This window comes from Eriocheir sinensis, chromosome 52, assembly GCF_024679095.1.
Source record: "Eriocheir sinensis breed Jianghai 21 chromosome 52, ASM2467909v1, whole genome shotgun sequence".
Taxonomy (NCBI): domain Eukaryota; kingdom Metazoa; phylum Arthropoda; class Malacostraca; order Decapoda; family Varunidae; genus Eriocheir; species Eriocheir sinensis.
In genome coordinates, this window is record NC_066560.1 from 6,645,605 (window position 1) to 6,665,042 (window position 19,438).

At 44.9% G+C, this 19,438-nt stretch overlaps 1 protein-coding gene and 1 long non-coding RNA gene across 6 annotated transcripts in view; both read right to left on the minus strand.

Annotated features, from left to right (window-relative positions):
• Positions 1-1,967: 1,967 nt before the first annotated feature.
• The window catches only part of LOC126982990 (solute carrier family 2, facilitated glucose transporter member 1-like), a 117,128-nt gene continuing 99,657 nt past the window's right edge, over positions 1,968-19,438 (minus strand). For all 3 annotated transcript variants that reach the window (XM_050835382.1, XM_050835383.1, XM_050835384.1), the window contains 6 exons: positions 12,687-12,838; positions 12,273-12,513; positions 11,630-11,801; positions 10,424-10,611; positions 9,508-9,927; positions 1,968-8,026 (listed from right to left, as the gene is read on the minus strand). In XM_050835382.1, the coding sequence (XP_050691339.1) occupies positions 7,874-8,026; positions 9,508-9,927; positions 10,424-10,611; positions 11,630-11,801; positions 12,273-12,513; positions 12,687-12,838 (1,326 nt within the window). In that variant the 3' untranslated portion in view covers positions 1,968-7,873. The remainder of the gene's footprint in view (positions 8,027-9,507; positions 9,928-10,423; positions 10,612-11,629; positions 11,802-12,272; positions 12,514-12,686; positions 12,839-19,438) is intronic.
• LOC126982992 (uncharacterized) overlaps positions 15,236-19,438 on the minus strand; it is an 8,316-nt gene continuing 4,113 nt past the window's right edge. Inside the window, exons 2-3 of one of the 3 annotated variants that reach the window (XR_007735473.1) lie at positions 15,577-19,438; positions 15,236-15,415 (exon numbers count right to left, since the gene is read on the minus strand). The exon at positions 15,577-19,438 is cut by the window's right edge and continues 231 nt beyond it. This is a non-coding gene — a long non-coding RNA (uncharacterized LOC126982992). The other 2 variants (XR_007735474.1, XR_007735475.1) reach the window with 2 other exon arrangements.

A 19,438-nucleotide genomic window follows, 5' to 3' on the forward strand; every position in this document is an offset into this window, starting at 1 on the left:
GCTGGGATTCTCATGGAGTGCTTTGTGATTTTAATGATAGTTTAAAGGGGCTATTACTCCGGGCAAATTTTCCGTGGATCTTCAGTCAAACCACGATCTCCGCTGGCGTGGTTCTCATATTTCCGTGGTTTTCTGACGTGTCCACGATCTTCCAAAGCTACCGTAGATTTCAACGAAGGACGGCGGTATTACTCACCATCATCATCAGCAGCAATAACAAGAAACAAATGAGAACCACGCTACCGGAAATCGTGGTTTGACTGAAGATCCACGGAATATTTATCCAGTGTAATAGCCCCTTAGGCCTTTGCACCTAAAACGGGAGAAATCACCCATGAGAACCCGGTTAGTATTTTCTATCGCCTTTGGGAAATAGTAATGAAGGGAGCTCGGTACGTTTAATAAAATGGACCTATAACGTACTGTAAATTACTTTCATTTATACCCTTTCTCATGTAGGAGGATCCGTTTCTGGGTCACGGGTTTACAGAAGACTTTTCCTTAGGTTCGCCGCCGCCACCATGCCTTGGGGCTGGGGCAGGTCGACTCTTTAAAAGACTCTGGTTGGTATTACAAGACACTTTTGCTTCTCACATTAGCTATTTCTAAAGGCCAAAGAGGGGGTCAGTCGGGTTCCAATGAGTGTTTCTTTAGGTTCACGGTACAGAAGAAGGGTCACACTACCACCAGGGTCATAAAACTACTCCTGGAAATGCCCACAACTCCTACGAAAGTCTTGTGAAATATCTGTTCTTGGTCAGCGAAATGTCTGATAATACGACCCTCTATGACAGCCTCGTGACGCCCCGCCCTGGTTGATTGGTAAAGTGGCCGTGATGGACATAACGGATCCAATCAAGGAGACTATGGGCCAGTTTCACAGTTCCCCTTAATCGGTTAGTAAGCTCCCAAACCTATACCAGAGCCTCCGAAATTTCCTTGTATAGTGTCTGGTGTTTATATTTAAGTTTGCAAATTTGATGAAACTATACTGGAAAAGTCTTGTGTATTTAGTGTGACATCGAAGACCTCCCCATTTTGGATTGTATGGGATTCTATAGTTTGGTTTGGGCTGTTACGAAGACACTGTGTTGGACTGTGAAATCGGCTCTATATTAGAACTATAGTCTCCTTGGATCCAATCTGATGACTATCCTCTTTCCTTATTAACCCTGGCGTGGAGATACTTCACATATCTGTACACTTTTAATATTTGATTGTTTTATTCTTTACCAATTTCGTACCTATTTTTTATAATCTTTTTGGCACACAATTTGGCAGGTGTCACAGAGAGAGAGAGAGAGAGAGAGAGAATGGACTATCCCTTATCTCCCCCCCTCCCCCGATCATCACACACGTTAAACACGATACTCGCCTAACCAATCCCTACTGCTCATTATCACAATCTCACCAAACTCTTACTGTTCTCCCTTTACCTGTCCAGCACGCCTCTCCTCCGTCCCCATCAACTGGAGAGTCATTAAGCTCACCAGTATTACCTGTCCCGGCCATTACTAGCCCCGTCACACCTGTCCCAATCACACGTTATTAATTGTCTAACCAAACCTTCCCTCACTCACTCACCTGTCCTGCAGTACTTATCACTCAGGTAGGGCCTACACGTCGTTGATGAGATTCAGGAGGTGTCGGAAGAGTGTCTTGACGGGATGATATCTGCTCCTCCCTCCGGCATAGTTCTGGAGTCTCGAACGCCCAACGAACCATCACAACCATATAGTCAGCGTACATTGTTCCAGAAGCCCCGCCCCCTCCTTTCCCACCTCTCTCCAAGATAACATTGCCTCCCAACTCCAAGCTCCTTTCATTACCCAATCCTATCCCTTGGCTATGGAAGAGGTGGCGGGAGTGTAGGGTGACTATAGTAGTTGTTTCTGTAACCAAACCCATGCAGGCCTCCCCCAGCCCGCCCCTCACAAGTCCCGGTCCAGGGTGAGGAAAAGAGTGTGTTACATTCAACTTTACTTCCAATCACTTTACATGAAAGATGTTGATGGGCGACAACTAGAAATATATAATTATTCTACATCTTTTATTAAACTAAAATACCTCAAACTGTGCCCATATAAGAAAAAAAGCCATAAAACTAGAGTGAATGTCGTTAATGAAATGATGAATTAATGGTAATGGTACAATACTACTATATATATAATCTTTGCCTTAGCATACTGCATGTCACTGTGTCTTCTGCTTGTACAAAACAAATGACTACATACACGGCAATGAAAATAGTGTACAGGTGAACACAGCCGGACTGAGAGGGGGCGGCCAGCCCTGCCAGGCCCCGCGGCCCGCCCCCCAAACACTACATCTCTGATATCGTAAAGAGAAAAATAATGTTAAGTTCAATAATAAAAATACTATCAACATGATACAATCTGTAATATGTACAAACAATGCCATAGAAACAGAACTGTGTACGTGTTTTACTGTACGTGAAACACTAACCGATGAAGGAAACGAAATAAACGTCATGCACTGCTGGCGCGGCCACGCGGGAGTGGCCTGCCGGGGCGGCGGCGGCGGCAGCCTTCATGAGTGTGCTCCTGCTGCTGCGTCCGCCCCCCCGCCCCGACGCCCTGGCCACCAGTCCTGACTCCTGGACGTCCCGCGGCCAGGCAGCCCCGTGTCCCGCAGCGCACGATCACGGAGTCACAGCGCGGCCACGGCCACGCCCTGCCCAGAAGCTGTGGCGGTGCTGCACATGCTGCGTTGGCACCGGGCATCAGCGTTCTACGAGGGCCGTGCCCGTGGCTCCAACTGGACATTATAAAATGTGGACACTGGGCTGCCCTGCGGGACGCACGTACGCACACACACAAACACACAGACACAGACACACACAGCCGGGCAGGGCGGCACGCACACTGCCAGCCGTGCTGCGTCATCTCAGGCACCAAATACAACAATTTTAAATATGAGAAAATATACACAATGAGTAATATAAAACAACTTCCCATAAAAAAGAATTACAAATACGAAACCAATAATTCTATCCAAATAAAAATAAAAAGAATGAAAACATTTGTTTGGATAACACTGATGAATCTTAATTAAGCAATTACAACATTAACTTCCACATATTCCTAACTTTAAGACATAGTGGTGGTAGCAGCAGTAATAGGAGTGGTGGAGTGGCAGCAGCATCATGGTATCGTGAACCAGTCACTGGGAGAGCCGCACGTCTGGGACAGCAAAGCTAAGACAAAGGGCAGCACATCCTCACTTGTAGTAAATACACTGACTAGAGAGAGATAGGAATGAATATCTACCTAAACTAACTGAAGAACAAGCCTCAAGGCCACTTTATCCCTCTTTCAGACCAACGGGCTCAAGAAGAGTTCCATGTGCAGGACGTGGACTAACTCTTACCACCATTTGGCATCACAAGATGGCCTGACCCACGCCAGATTACGTGCTCTCGACACACACACACACACACACACACACACACACACACACAAACACACACACACAGACACACACACCTGTTCAACACCTAGCGAGGGACAACAGGTGCCACACGTACAGCTGCTTCACTCTCACTAATCTGACACCGTCGCTCAACAAACACAGCGGAGGACACACGCGCCACTCCGCTGCCCGGTAAAGATAATTAACATTTCCTTTACTTCATTAACACAACTGACTTGTCTTTTGCTTTAACAGTGGAAAAGAATTAGACACGATTTCCTCTAATAGACGTGAGTGTGTGGAGGTGATTCTTTAAATTATCTGATAGCCAGGTATCTGTCCGTTCCTTACAGCCACGGACTTCATGGTAAACCGTGTTCCTATAGATGAGTCACAGGTATCTACTAATGAATACAACAGTCAGGTGTGAACAATAAAGTAAGCCCAAATAAAGTAAGCCTTGAGCCGTGTGTCCGTCAACACCTCCTGGCTCGTCTAGGTCTTCCACTCCAGGGCTTAGTAACGTCCCAGCCCAAACAACTCCTTTTGTCAATGTTTTCTGCAGCGCGCCAAAGACTACGCCTCGTGTTGTGTTCACTGAGAAGCTGACAAATTTGATGGCACTGTGTACATAACTTCGTGGAGTCCTTGGTGAGCTCCATGTAGAAGAGCAAACTGAACTGGGAGCTCTTCCTTTGGTCTCTTACAAAGCCAATATGAAATGGTCAGTTCCACAGTTTGACACGATTAGTCCGTATGCTTCCAAACCAAACACAAAACACAGCGGAACTTTCTCGTATGGAGTTTGGTGTTGACTGAGAAAAAAATTAAGGAAACTACACAAGGAATCTCTTTAGAATCTGAATTGTATGGAGTTTGGTGTTGACAGAGAAAAAAAATAAGGAAACTACACAAGGAATCTCTTTAGAATCTGATTTTGAGTAGAAAACTTGACCTTTATGAAACAATTTGGTTTGGGCGCTTACTAAAACACTGTGTTGGATTGTGAAACTTGGCCAATGCGTTGACCTTTGGGAATGGCCACAAATGAACGCGAACCAAATAGCTACTAACGAAGCACACACACTGCTCCGCTTTCCGGCTTCGAAGCTTCACTGCACACACAACTGTCGTAGTCCGTTTCATCGTCCACTCTCTCACTGAGGCACGACTATTACACCTAGTAAATAAGACTTCATACAACCTTCAGTGCAATGGACACGAATACGTACATTCTGAGTATATAGAGTTGTGATAATACATAGAAAAATAACTATAGAATTAGTCATATAAATATAAAACGTCATTTGATTAGTTTTCTCTATACAAGGGCTGACGTTATTTGCTTTCCTGCTTTCTCCTTGTCTTCGTGTCGGGGTGCAGAGAGGGGCGGAGTCTGCCTTCATATGTTCAGGGTTCAGCTGGAAGAGCGACGACTTAGGCTTGGGCTTGGTCTTGGCTGGTGCGTCGTACTGTTCGTTTTCCCTTCCGTTCAACAGGACAAGAAGGGAAACTAATGATCATGTCCACCTCGTTTCCTATGGCTTGTCTGAATGTACTCTTTCTCTTCTTCTTCTTCTTCTTCGGCTTATCTGTTCTTAGTCCTCTTGTGCTTTATCCTTCTTCCCTTTCCTCCTCGTCCTCTTCTTCTTCTTCCCTCTGCTTCGTTTCCCTTCGTGTGTAGCTTGTATTTTCTCATTTCTCTCCTTCTTTGCCTTCTCTTCCTTTTGCTTCTTCTCCAACTCGTATGATGTTTATCTTTATCTGTTCCAACTCCTTGTCTTCCTCCTCTTCCTCCTCTTCATACCCCTCGTGTTTCCTCCATTACTTGAGCTCTTCCTCCTCCTCCTTCTTTCCCTCAATCACCTACTCGTGCTTGCTCTCTGTCACCGTGGTTCGTGGGTTGCCGAGGCGCCCACCAGCGTATCCTCTTCGTAAGGCCTGACACACCTTGGGGAGCGCCAGGACACGCCACAACCAGCGATGAGAGAGACAACAGGACAGAAACAAGAGAGCTGAACTGGAATAAGTGAGACCCTAAAGTTCCCTTACACGCCACAGGGCCATGAATGGAGACTATACAGAACGTGAGACGAACGGAATCGAACTTGAGCCGAGAACCGAACGTGTGTGAAGTCAAGTTCCATAGCATGCCACGCCAAGGCCAGCGATGAAAAGTCTCTACAGAACGTGGGAACAAAGAAATAGAACTTGAGCCGAGAACCAAATGTGTGTGAAGTCAAGTTCCATAGCATGCCAAGCCAAGGCCAGCAATGAAAGGAGTCTCTACAGAACGTGGGAACAAAGAAATCGAACTTGAGCCGAGAACCGAACGTGTGTGAAGTCAAGTTCCATAGCATGCCACGCCAAGGCCAGCGATGAAAGGAGTCTCAATAGAACGTGAGAACAACCGAACCGAACTTGAGCTGAAAACCGAAAGTGCATGAATTCTTTCCTACAAGAGTTGAAGGCTTGAGGTTTCTCTTTTATTCGTTTCTCGTCCTGTCTGCTGTGACGGTACCCTCGTTATCACTTTCTTTTTCCACACCAGCCACTTGAGAGATCACAATCGTCTCTGCTTTGGTTACTTAGCGAGTTGGTTCTGTCTGGCAAACCTTTAGGGCCAGTTTCACAGTTCCCCATGACGGGTTAGTAAGCTCCCAAACCAATACCAGAGCCTTCGAAATTTCCTTGTATAATGTCTGGTGTTTATAATTAAGTTCACAAATTTGATGAAACTATACAGGAAAAGTCTTGTGTATTTAGTGTGGCATCGAAGACCTCCCCATTTTGGATTGTATGGGATTCTATAGTTTAGTTCGGGCTGTTACGAAGACACTGTGTCACTGTGTTGGACTGTGAAATCGGCTCTTAAACGCACACCGACGTCTGATTGAATTGGCCAGTCTGTCTCTCTCGCGTTTCTTGGAGGCAGACGCTCGAAGACACTAACAATGACGTGATATGACGATGATTATAAATATCTAAGCCAGCAACAACACTAACCAACCCTTACGACACGACACGACGACACCTTCCACGGAAAAAAAATTCGCAACGCCGTTTTAAAAAAGTACAGAAAGTAGAGGGAGAAAGGAAAACAGAGATAGCTAGACTGATGGATAAACAGATATAGAGAGAAGGAAGTTAGGAAGTATAAGAGAGACAGGAAAGAGAGAATGAAGACTTATCCTCAGTACGAATACTAGACAGAGTGACTTTTTTCGCTCAACGCCACAGAGATTTTTTTTAGGTTTTTGCATTTTTTAGGTAAAGTTTTGGTCATGGATAATTATTTCCTTTACTTACGACTCTTGAATCTCATCGAGTGAAGTGAATATCATATTATCCCAAATTTAGGAAAAAACAAAAAACAAAAAAACGTCCTTATTGGGAGAAACGTGAAGTGGCAGAACGCGCCAACTCTCACAGTCAGGATCGCACTTTTCTAAAACCACGCACGCGCGCCTTTCGGAATATACAACTGCGTGGGTGCTTCCCTTTCTTCATAATATACAAAAACCCTTTACAATTGACCTTCACAAAAGCTCCGACAGGCAGAAGAGACTCGATAGTGTGTCACTCGGCCTATCAACACCCCCAACACATAACATTTAGCCATCTATGGGAGACAAAAGTATTCGCCGCCCAACACGATCGTAAGTCGAAATCGGGAGACTGCAAGGAGTAAACAAAACGATCATATCCGTCCGTAACTCGGGGCGGCTTGAGGGAGTGGAGAGAACATACTGGGGAAGAACAGGTCATAAGAAATCTCTCCAATGTGAATTAAATCTACGTCTGTTCCCTATCACGGGCACGGTTCGAAGAGATAATGGTTTTTACTTTGATTATTTTTGGTTTTATCGTATCAAGAGAGTCTATCGTGTCTCTGGATAGCGGCGGCGGCGGCGGGGCGAACCGTGCACATCTGACCCGGCCTCACCTTGATCTTGTTTTTAGTTGTACGCGACCCAGAAAAAAAAAACTAATGGTATATAATAATAATAAAGGTTAAGAAGAAAATGCCGACTGTTTCATTTTCTTTCCCTTTTCAACTGTTGTGATGCGACTGGAGTGCCATGGAAGAGAATGTGATGAATAAATTTTGCAGTTCCTTCGCGTGCGAGACACAAACACACACTTCAGCGTGAAAACAACTTAAGGCGGTGGTGGTGGTGATGGTGGTGATGAAGTGAGAGAGAGAGAGAGGGAGAGAGCAGGAGACACGGACATCACCCTGATCATCCCACTCACTCACTCACGCACTCAATCACTCACTCACTCACGCACTCACCCCCCACAACAACACTTTAGTAACTCTCTCCGACACTCTCAGAAACACATCAAGTCCGCAACACTAGACTCACGGCGGCGAAGTGGACCAACAAGACATTCATTTTCTCGCGGGGACTCAACTGAAGGAGGCGCTGCAGGGGACTCAGACGCGGCTGTCCCCGTACGCAGACTGCTTGAAGATGGAGGTGATCTCGTCGATGGAGCGTCCCTTGGTCTCCGGCACCTTGAACCACGTGAAGAGGATGAAGCCGGCGAGGAGAACGGCGAACACGATGAACACGTATGGGCCCATCACCTGAGGACGAAGGGAGGAGGTGAGTCAGTCAGTCAACCAATCCGGCCAGACATTCCACCAAGTCAATTATTTTTTTTTTTACAACAAAGGAGACAGCTCAACGGCACACAAAAAAGGAAACTAATATAAAAAAAGCCCGCTACTCGCTGCTCCTAAAACCATTCAGTCAGTCAGTTAACCAGCATGTCAGTCATTTAACCAGCAAGTCAATCAGTTAACCAGACAACCATTCAGTCAGTCAGTTAACCAGCATGTCAGTCATTTAACCAGCTAGTCAATCAGTTAACCAGACAACCATTCAGTCAGTCAGTTAACCAGCATGTCAGTCATTCAACCAGCAAGTCAATCAGTTAACCAGACAACCATTCAGTCAGTCAGTTAACCAGCATGTCAGTCATTTAACCAGCTAGTCAATCAGTTAACCAGACAACCATTCAGTCAGTCAGTTAACCAGCATGTCAGTCATTCAACCAGCAAGTCAATCAGTTAACCAGACAACCATTCAGTCAGTCAGTCAGTTAACCAGCATGTCAGTCATTCAACCAGCAAGTCAATCAGTTAACCAGACAACCATTCACTCAGTCAGTCAGTTAACCAGCATGTCAGTCATTCAACCAGCAAGTCAATCAGTTAACCAGACAACCATTCACTCAGTCAGTTAACCAGCATGTCAGTCATTCAACCAGCTAGTCAATCAGTTAACCAGACAACCATTCAGTCAGTCAGTCAGTTAACCAGCATGTCAGTCATTCAACCAGCAAGTCAATCAGTTAACCAGACAACCATTCAGTCAGTCAGTTAACCAGCATGTCAGTCATTCAACCAGCAAGTCAATCAGTTAACCAGACAACCATTCACTCAGTCAGTTAACCAGCATGTCAGTCATTTAACCAGCAAGTCAATCAGTTAACCAGACAACCATTCAGTCAGTCAGTTAACCAGCATGTCAGTCATTTAACCAGCAAGTCAATCAGTTAACCAGACAACCATTCAGTCAGTCAGTTAACCAGCATGTCAGTCATTTAACCAGCAAGTCAATCAGTTAACCAGACAACCATTCAGTCAGTCAGTTAACCAGCATGTCAGTCATTCAACCAGCTAGTCAATCAGTTAACCAGACAACCATTCACTCAGTCAGTTAACCAGCATGTCAGTCATTTAACCAGCAAGTCAATCAGTTAACCAGACAACCATTCAGTCAGTCAGTTAACCAGCATGTCAGTCATTCAACCAGCAAGTCAATCAGTTAACCAGACAACCATTCAGTCAGTCAGTTAACCAGCATGTCAGTCATTTAACCAGCAAGTCAATCAGTTAACCAGACAACCATTCAGTCATTTAACCAGCAAGTCAATCAGTTAACCAGACAACCATTCAGTCAGTCAGTCATTCACCCAACCAGTCAACCATTCAACCAACCAGACAGGCATCCAGTTATAGTCAACCAGCCAGTCAGTCCGCCAGTCCCCCGCAGCACTCACCTCCTTTAGTGGCAGGAAGCCGATGCCGACGAAGAAGGCGGCTGTCCAGTTGACGGCCACGGCGATGGAGGAGGCGGTGGGGCGGGCGTTCTGGGCGAAGAGCTCCGTCACGAAGAACCAGGGGATGGAGCCCGGCCCGGTGGCAAACATGACCACGAAGACGATGACAAGGACGATGGAGAAGTACCCGACGGCGCTGTGGGAGTCCTTGAACAGCAGGCAGACGAAGAGCAGGAAGACATCGACCAGCATGCCGCTCAGACCAACCAACATGAGGGTCTTGCGGCCGAACTTCTCCACCATGACTAGAGAGGCGAAGGTCATGAGGACGTTCATTGTTCCCATGGCGATGGTAGCGTTGAGGGCGGCTTCGTCGGTGAGGCCGGCGGACTTGTAGATCTCGGTGGAGAAGAAGATGACCTGAAGGAGAGAGGGAGGAGGCCGTTAACATCTGGAGCAGGGCAAGAGGAACGGACTAACATAACATTAAGAGTCTAAGACCATCAAACTGCAAAAGTAAAGACTACTGGGAACTTAAAGACTCCTTAGATCCTTATTAAACACTATAAAGTAATCATCAAACACTCTGGTCTTGTCCTCACGGTCATAATTCAAAGACGATACTCTTCACATCAGATCCTAAGAAGTCACTAAACTACACTAAAACACAAGAGCAAAACCAGTGAAAAAAAATAGATGTCAAGTGAATATTGAAAAAGAAAATAAGAGTTAAAGCACGAGAACATTGACAGTGAGTGAAAAGAAAATCCGGGAGCCGTTGCAAAGGCATATCCCGGGACTACATCTGATCTGTTCTGACACCAAGACAGGAATTGAAATGACATAAATACGGTCCTCAAAGTCAGTGTCAAGAGTCCCGGGCAACACAACAAAAGCATAAGTTGTTTGTACGTACAGCGTTGATGCCGGAGAGCTGCTGGGCCATCATCATCATGAGGGAGATGACCAGAGGAATGCGCAGGGTTGGGTTCATGACGATCTCGCGCAGGGACACGGCGGGCACCAACTTTCCGGCCTCGGCTTCGTTGCGCATCTCACCCATCTCCTGCTGTACGTCGTTGGTGTCACGGAGCCAGGTCAGAGCTGCGGGGGAAGGAGACGAGGACGTGAGGAGGAGGAGGAAGAGGAGGATGAGGATGAAGATGAGGAGGAAGAGGGAAAGGGGGTAAGGAAGGATCTAGTATCAACGTTGCCAGATTGTCGTACTCAGAGCATCAATTTTATAGGTTTCTGACCCATAACTATAGCCAAGAAACACCAATACGTAACCATTTTAACGATAACTCTATAAAAAAAACAGTTAAAGGGGTGGAGGAGACAGTTTGAGGGTTGGAAATCGGCAAATATAACAGCCTGAACACCACCATCTTGCAACGTTGTCCAGTAGGTCTACACACACACACACACACACACACAGGGTCGCGTTACAGGCACGTTCTCTCCCCGGTGCCGTCAAGGTGATGGATGACAACCCTCCACTTGACGAAGGGGACTCTGAGGACACGGCAAGGTGACCGTCCCCTAGCTCGACCCACTGAACTCAATCATTACTTTTATATACGAGTGAACGATGAAATAAGAGAAAAATGATAGGTAATGACTCAAGAACACTCTTTCTTGCGTTTCATTTGTTTAAACTACAAGAGGAAGAACACGCCTCGTAAAGAGTAGAAATAATGAGTAGATAAATAGTACAAGACGAGCTGAAAGAAAGATAGGAAGAAAGGTCAGGTAGAGAAGTGATTGACGTAAATAAAGGAAAGAAAATAGAGAGGAGAAAACAATGGAGAGTGAAAGTTCAAAAGAAGAAGAAAAAAACAGGACTTCGCTCTTTCGAAACTTTAAAATGAAAAAGACAAGAAAAATAAAAAAAAGAAAACTTACTTCACTGGGCAAATGAAAATGATAATGAATAGAATGAAAATGAAAAAAAAGAGAAAATGAAACTGAAATCGAAAAAATGAAAAAAAGAAAATGAAATAGAAAAAAAGACAAAATGAAATCGAAAAAAAATGAAATCGAAAAAATGAAAATGTCAAAAAAAAGAAAAAGAAAAAAAGAAAAAAAAAACTAAAAAAAAACCCGCCATCATGACCCTCACCTCGCTGGGCATCAACGGGCTTGTCCTTGGAGATGAGGAGGAACTTGGGCGACTCGGGGCAGATGGGCAGGGCGAGGAGCTGGAAGATGGCCGGCGCGCCTGTGAGGGCCAGTGCCAGGGGCCACAAGGATTCGGTGCCCAACAAGTTCTCGAGACCCATCACTTGAGAGATCTGCGGAGGGGAGACACACGTTACTGGCACATCCCTGGGACACACACACACACACACACACACACACACACACACACACACACACGATTAATACTTGGAGGACTTCATGATTGTGCTCTGGGAAGCCTTAATAATATATGAGAGAACAGAGGCAGCTTAATAACACACACACACACACACACACACACACACACACACACACACATCTGATTAGGCACAATAAAGACACTAAAATAAGAGAAATCTGACTGAACTGAAGACTGAGTGAAGTATAAAACGACGAAATGAAGACTAAAATGAGCAAAAAACGACTAAAATGGAGACGAAAAATAAATAAATAAATAAATAAATAAAATAAAAAATAAAAAACGACTATAAATGAGACTGAAACCACAAAAATGCATAACCTTGACAAAACGTAACATGACAAACCCAAAACAAGTTAAACCCAAAACAAAAACACAGACGTACCAAGATGGAGATGGTCAGCACGAGTTGGTAGGCTGTCCCGATGGCGCCGCGCAGGTTGGTAGGCGCTATCTCCGACAGGTACATGGGGCAGAGACCGGCGTTGAGTCCATTGTTGATACCGATGACGAAGCGGCCAATAATCAGCATCTCGTAGGAGGAGGCCATCTTGCAGAACCCGAAGAGCACAGAAGCGACGAGGGCGAAGGCGTTGTTGATGAGAAGACCTCCCTTGCGGCCGAACCTGAAGGAGGCGGTGAAGTCTCACTCTTTATCTCTCTATCTATATATTTCTATCTCTTCATATCAACCTATTTTTTCTCTGTCTGTCAATATATCTATAATTATCTTTCCCTAGCTTTCCAACGATCTATCTATCTATCTTTATCTCTATCTATCTTTTTCTCTCTCTCTCACCTCTCAGCGAAGAACCCGGTCATGGCGCCGCCGAACATGCCACCGGCGCAGTAGATGGAGACGATGATGGAGAACACAAAGGTCCTCTTCTGCTCGGACATCGGCTCATCGTGGCGGTCCGTGTACGTGGCGTTGATCCAGCTCTCGATAAGCTGTGGGCGGGAGAGGTCGTTATTAGGAGAGCGGCAGATGAGTATTGGTGAAGCATAGATTAGGTTAGGTTAGGTTAGTTCTAAGGGCCACATAGGAGATTAGTCGGGTTCTCATAGGTGGTTTTCACGTTCAAAGGTAGGCGGTGGTTGAGTGGTAGTGTGCTGGGCCCACATTCGCCACGTGATGGACGACGCGAGTTCGAATCCCCACGCTACTACCTCGGATTTTTCAGTCACCGCCGAGTGGCTTAAAACTACCCACATGCTGTCCTGAAGACCACCCATCAACCCGGACTCTAGAGGAAACCGTCCAAGTGAATCAAGAACAAGTTCCGGGGGGCAGCATGAGCCAAGAGAAGATGGCGCCACTATAAACACCTGCCTACGCCAATACGGGCTGGGGCCGACTACCATCCAGGCCCCTCAAGCAAGCCTACCGGCACAATAGGCGTAGACGTAAAAAAAGAGAAAAAAAAAGGCCTTGTCAAACTATCACTATGGTTCGTAAAACTACGCTCACATGGAAATACTAACACAACTACATCCACGAAAGCCTTACCAAGTGTGGGTGTGTGGGCCACGATATGTTTGCGAATAGTTACAGGGATTTTGAAGATTAAGGATGATCAGAAAAGACGATAGAGAATTTACAGACCAAAGGATGCTAATGATAGGCCATGAGGAGAGAGAATAGGGAATGCAGAAAGAGGGCAACAGGCTGGGAATGACAAAAAATGAGACAAAAAAGAAAGAGAACTGAAGTAGAAGTAGAGAAGAGGGGAGGAGAGGAACATAATGAGAGACTGAGAACAACGAAGAGGTAAAGAGAAGAAGAAAGAGGGCAACAGGCTGAAAGTGACAAAAAAATGAGACACAGAGAAAGAAGAAAGAGAAATGAAGTAAAAGTTGAAGAAGGAGAGAGGGAGGAGGAGAGGAACATAATGGCAGATTGAGAACGACGAAGAAAAAGGACCAAATAGCCTGTGACCGATGAAGGAAGGCGAACGGAATGCAGAAAGATAACCGAAGCAGAAGTAGCAGAAGGAGAGAGGGTTGAAGGGGACATAATGACTGAAAGAGTGCATGGCTAAAAAGGAAGTAGTATACGAGCCTTGATGGTTTGATTATGGTGGTGGTGGTGGGGGGAGAGGGAGGGGGGACTGAGGTGGGAGAGGCGAGTGTACTGTGGGACTGCAAGGGTTGGTGGAGAGGTGAGGTGAAGTTTGATCAAGCGTGTTTCAGCGAAGGGAAAGGAAGTTGTGTTGAAGTTGAGCCCGATGAAGAAGTTGAAAATAATGTTACTTGAGGGAAAAAAGTAAAGAATGAGGGAGGAAAAGACAATGAAATCACAAAGAATGACTGGAATAGGGTACTCTCTCTCTCTCTCTCTCTCTCTCTCTCTCTCTCTCTCTCTCTCTCTCTCTCTCTCTCTCTCTCTCTCTCTCTCTCAAGAAATAGGAAGTAGGAAGCGATATCAGGGAATCCGATCATGTTCCTTTGTCCATCTTGCAAGTCTACCGACCCTGAGGATTTGTTTCACTTCCTCTATGTGTGTGTGTGTGTGTGTGTGTGTGTGTGTGTGTGTGTGTGTGTGTGTGTGTAATTTTGCTTCGATAGATAGATAGATAGTTTAGACAAAGACAGAGGCAGATAGACAGATAGACAGGGATGGATGAACAGACAGATAGAGAGACAGAAAGACATATAGACAGACAGAAAGATAGATAAAGAAAAAAAGAAAGAGGAAGAAAAAAGAAAGAGAAAGAAAGCAACAAGAATGGAGGAGAAAGAGATACGAAGAATGAAAGAGAAAAAGGAGAAAGAGAAAGAAAGTAAGAAAGGAAAGAAGAAAGAAAGAGAGGAAGACAGGAAGAGAGTAAGAAAAGAAGAAATAGAGAAAGATAGAGGAAGATAATAATTTTAACTTTGGATAATAGTGTGTAAAGACGGGAATTTCTGGGTAATACAGAGAGAGAGAGAGAGAGAGAGAGAGAGAGAGAGAGAGAGAGAGAGAGAGAGAGAGAACTTCACGATATAACTGACAGACTTGAGCGCCGGGGAAAACTCAAATTGAACTCTGGGAAAAGTCTTGTTAAAAACCCCGACAGATAGACAGACTTCCCCGTTTCTCATGACGGTGCGTGGCGGCGGTGAGCTTGCGCGGGGAAGAGGAAGAAGAAAAGTAAAAGTGATTCAGATCCTCAATTACCGCAGCGTTCGGTGAATAAAAAAAAAGGAAAATACTGAAGAAACAGGAACTAGTGGGGTGATATTTTGAATCGTCTTGTCTTAACTCATGTGGATATTTTTAAATTTTTTTACGGGGACGATCTAAAAATATCTTAGTCTTCCCCGAAACTAGGAAATGAATGAACGAGAGAGAGAGAGAGAGAGAGAGAGAGAGAGAGAGAGCAAAAAAGTCACCATTCTATTAAAAAAAAAACAAGTAATTACAGTCTGATAAATTGAAACAGACGGAAAAAGACCAAATAACATGAACGCAAATATAAATGACATGATCCTCAGCCAATAAGACGGAATATAGAGCATTGGATCAAGCAATAGACGAACGAAAACCTAAAAAAACAAAAGAAAAACAAAAATAAGACGTGTTCAACCTATAAAACGAATAAATTGAATAAAAGAGGAAGAAACACAAACAAAAATATAGATGACATGATCCTCAACCTATATGACGGAGTATAGAGCATTGAATCAAGCAATAGACGAATGAAAACCTAAAGAAACAAAAGAAAAACAAAAATAAGACGTGTTCAACCTATAAAACGAATAAATTGAATAAAAGAGGAAGAAACACAAACAAAAATATAGATGACATGATCCTCAACCTATATGACGGAGTATAGAGCATTGAATCAAGCAACAGACGAATGAAAACCTAAAGAAACAAAACATAAACAAAAATATGACCCTCAACCGATAAAACGAATAACCTATATCTTCGCCACTATCCCACTTCCTCTACTTATTATACCCTTGAAAAAATTAAAGTGGAGAGCGGGGTGTTAGAGGGTCGAGGATGAGGGAGGGCCATGGTATACGTGAAGCAGGAAAAGGATACACAACATTGCGGCGAAGTATAAGGCTGCTGACGGGACGCAACTCAGGTGTTCAATGCCAACCAGGTGCTCTTTGCGCGCTCGACGGACGGGCGGGGCGGGCAATCAACTGGTGGGTAGCGGGGTGAAGGAGGGAGGGAGAGGGAGGTATGAGGGGGTGAGGGTAGACGGGAACTGGTCATATACAGACAGACAGGGAAGGGGGAATACAGAGACAGGAGGACTCAACAGGGAAGGGGGTGTAGGGAGAATGGGTAGACAGGAAAAGGTGAAAGCAGACAGACAGACAGGAAGAGACGGTAAAAGGCACGTATAGGAACACATGACAGAGAGGGAGGGAGGAAAACAGGGAAGGGAGCAATTGACTGGTGAAGGTTAGGAAGGGAGAAGGAGGGAGAGGGAGAGGGAGGGAAGACAGGGAAAGGTGACCACAGACAGGCAGACAGGAAGAGACGGTAAAAAGCACGTATAGGAACACTTGACAGGGAGGGAGGGAGGAAAACAGGGAAGGGAGCAAGTGACTGGTGGAGGGAGGTTAGAAAGTGAGAGAGAGGGAGAGGGAGGGAAGAAAGGAAAAGGTTGACCACATACAGACAGACAGACAGGGAAGAGGAAACGAAAGACAGCAAGTATACGAACAGATGACAGGGAGGCAGGTAGGAAAACTGGGAAGGGAGAAATTTGTTGATGTAGGTTAGGGAGGGAGGGAGGAAAACTGGGAAGGGAGAAATTTGTTGATGTAGGTTAGGGAAGGAGGAAGGAAAAGGTGGCCATACAGACAAACAAACAGGGAAGAGGGAACAGTAGACAGCAAGTAGAGGGAAGGAGGGAGGGAGGAATACAGGGGAGGGAGGGAAAGGAATGACTGCATGTGAATTGAATGCTTGACTGACTGATGTTCTATAACTGTTTGTTGAGTCTAGAGTGGACGAGGAGGGTGTGACGCAAAAGAGAGAGAGAGAGAGAGAGAGAGAGAGAGAGAGAGAGAGAATATGAAAGCGTTAGATGGAGAAAGGAAGAAAAAAACAACGAAAATGAATGAGACGATGAAAGCGTTATACGGAGAAATGAGAAAAGAACGAATATAAATGAGAGAGAGAGAGAGAGAGAGAGAGAGAGAGAGAGAGAGAGAGAGAGAGAGAGAGAGAGAGAGAGAGAGAGAGAGAGAATATGAAAGCGTTAGGTGGTGAAAGGAAGGAAAAAAACGAAAATGAATGAGATGATGAAAGTGTTATACGGAGAAATGAGGAAAGAACGAAAATAATTGAGGAGGAGAGAGAGACTGAAAGGAGAGAGAAAGAGGGAGACGGGAGGGAGGGAGGGAACTTCATGAGTGGGAGAGAGAAAACTGGAAATCTCCCAGACGCTGCAACATGGCATGAGTTAAGAAGGCAACCCACACACCACCGCCGCCGCCACCCCGCGCCGGCAGTTGGCCTGGGGCGGGTTTTGAGGGGGGTGAGGGGGATGGGGAGGATGGGGGGTGGGGGGGAGAGGGTGTCTGGCTGGGGAACAAGACAGCAAGACCACTGCCATACCAATCCCGCCACCCTGCCGCCATAGCCACCGCCACCGTTACCCCACGCACATATTTTCTCCTTTAGTATACCTTCCAAATTGCTCCCTAGCCCCGCCCTCCCCCACCCATCACCGCCCTGCCAAGGTATACAAGGGACACGCAATATTTCCCGCTTGTTACACTTCCTCCAACGCATTCTCGGCTCGTTCTTGTGCAAGTTGTGTGTGTTCTGAACGACCTTCATTCTAGCTGTGCCCACCACCACCTCCACTACTACTACTACTACTACTACTACTACTACTACCACAAAGCCCATTCTCCTTCTTTCACCCGGTTCTCTCGTTTTCTATAGTTACGCGTTCTTTATTGGTCATACTTGTTTAATTTTGCGTTCCTCTTTTGATACATATTTGACCAGCCGTACTTTCTCTAACTTCTACCACCACATAGCCCATTTTCTTTCTTTCATCCGGTTCTTTCGTTTTCTATGGTTACGCGTTCTTTATTGGTCATACTTGTTTAATTTCGCGTTCCTCTTTTGATACATATTTGACCAGCCGTACTTTCCCTAACTTCTACCACCACGTAGCCCATTTTCCTTCTTTCATCCGGTTCTTTCGTTTTCTATGGTTACGCGTTGCTGATTGGCTATACTTCTTTAATTTTACATGCCTCTTCTGATACGTGATATTCGATTAGTTTTTTAGGTTCTTCATTTTCCATACTTGATCAATCTTACGTTCCTCAAATTCCATACAATTTAATCAATCTTACACTCATCTTTTTTTATATCAGTATTCCGTTCCTCATTTTCCATGCGATTTCATCAATTTTACGTTCATTTCCTACACGATTCGATCAGATTTAGGTTCTTCATTTTATAAACTTGATCAGCTTTACGTTTCCCATTTTCCATTCTTGATCAATTTTCCGTTCCTCATCTTCCATACGATTTCATCAATTTTACGTTCATTTCCTACACGTTCGCTCAATTTAGGTTCTTCATTCTCTACACTTGATCAGCTTTACGTTTCCCATTTTCCATTCTTGATCAATTTTCCGTTCCACATCTTCCATACGATTCATGATCAATTTTACGTTCATTTCCTACACGATTCGATCAATTTTACTCCTCCTTTTCCGTAAGACTTAATCAATTTTACGTTCCTTATTTTTCACACGATCAATTTTACTCCTCATTTTCCGTAAGACTTGATCAATTTTACGTTCCTTATTTTTCACACAATCAATTTTACGTTCATTTTCCATACGGTTTAACCAATTTTATGAAGGTAAAGTAACACGTTCCACACTCGCTACACGATTCGATCCAATTAACGATCTCCCTTTTCCATTTGACTCGATTAATTTTGTCTCATTTTCCACATAACATAATAATTTAACTTCCCTCATTTTCCAAACACGACTTGATCAATTTTCACTACTAATGGGGAAGGTGGTTTACATATCAAGTGGCCTGGTTAACGAATAAGGTAAATGAATGCGTGGTATGGCTTTTAAGTGGATTTGGAGTTAATGCAAATTCGATCAAGGGTTTCAAATGGAGATTAGGAACTTTTTTGGACGGCAAGGATGACCGGGGAGTAACTGGTTCTTAAAAGCTATCACGTGTAAGCTAACTGGCTGGCTTTTTGTAGTCCCTTATGCCTCCCTTTACCTACCACGGACTCAAGGGCTACTGTGACGGAGATGAGCACGGAGGCCACGCGTAGCTCTCTCTTGTATGCTTCCAACTCAACTTACTTATGTCCTTGTCTAACCTCACCTTCCATATCGTATTCCTTATTCTTCTGACGCAATCTTTTTTTCACTTCACCGAACTGCACACAGACACCACCACCATCACCACCACCACCACCACCACCATCACCTACCCCTTTTCCCTCCCTTCACCACCACTACCAGCATCACACCACGAACTTTCATCACCACCTCTCAAACCATCCCATCCCCCTGTCTCTTCTCCTCCCTTCCCTCTCT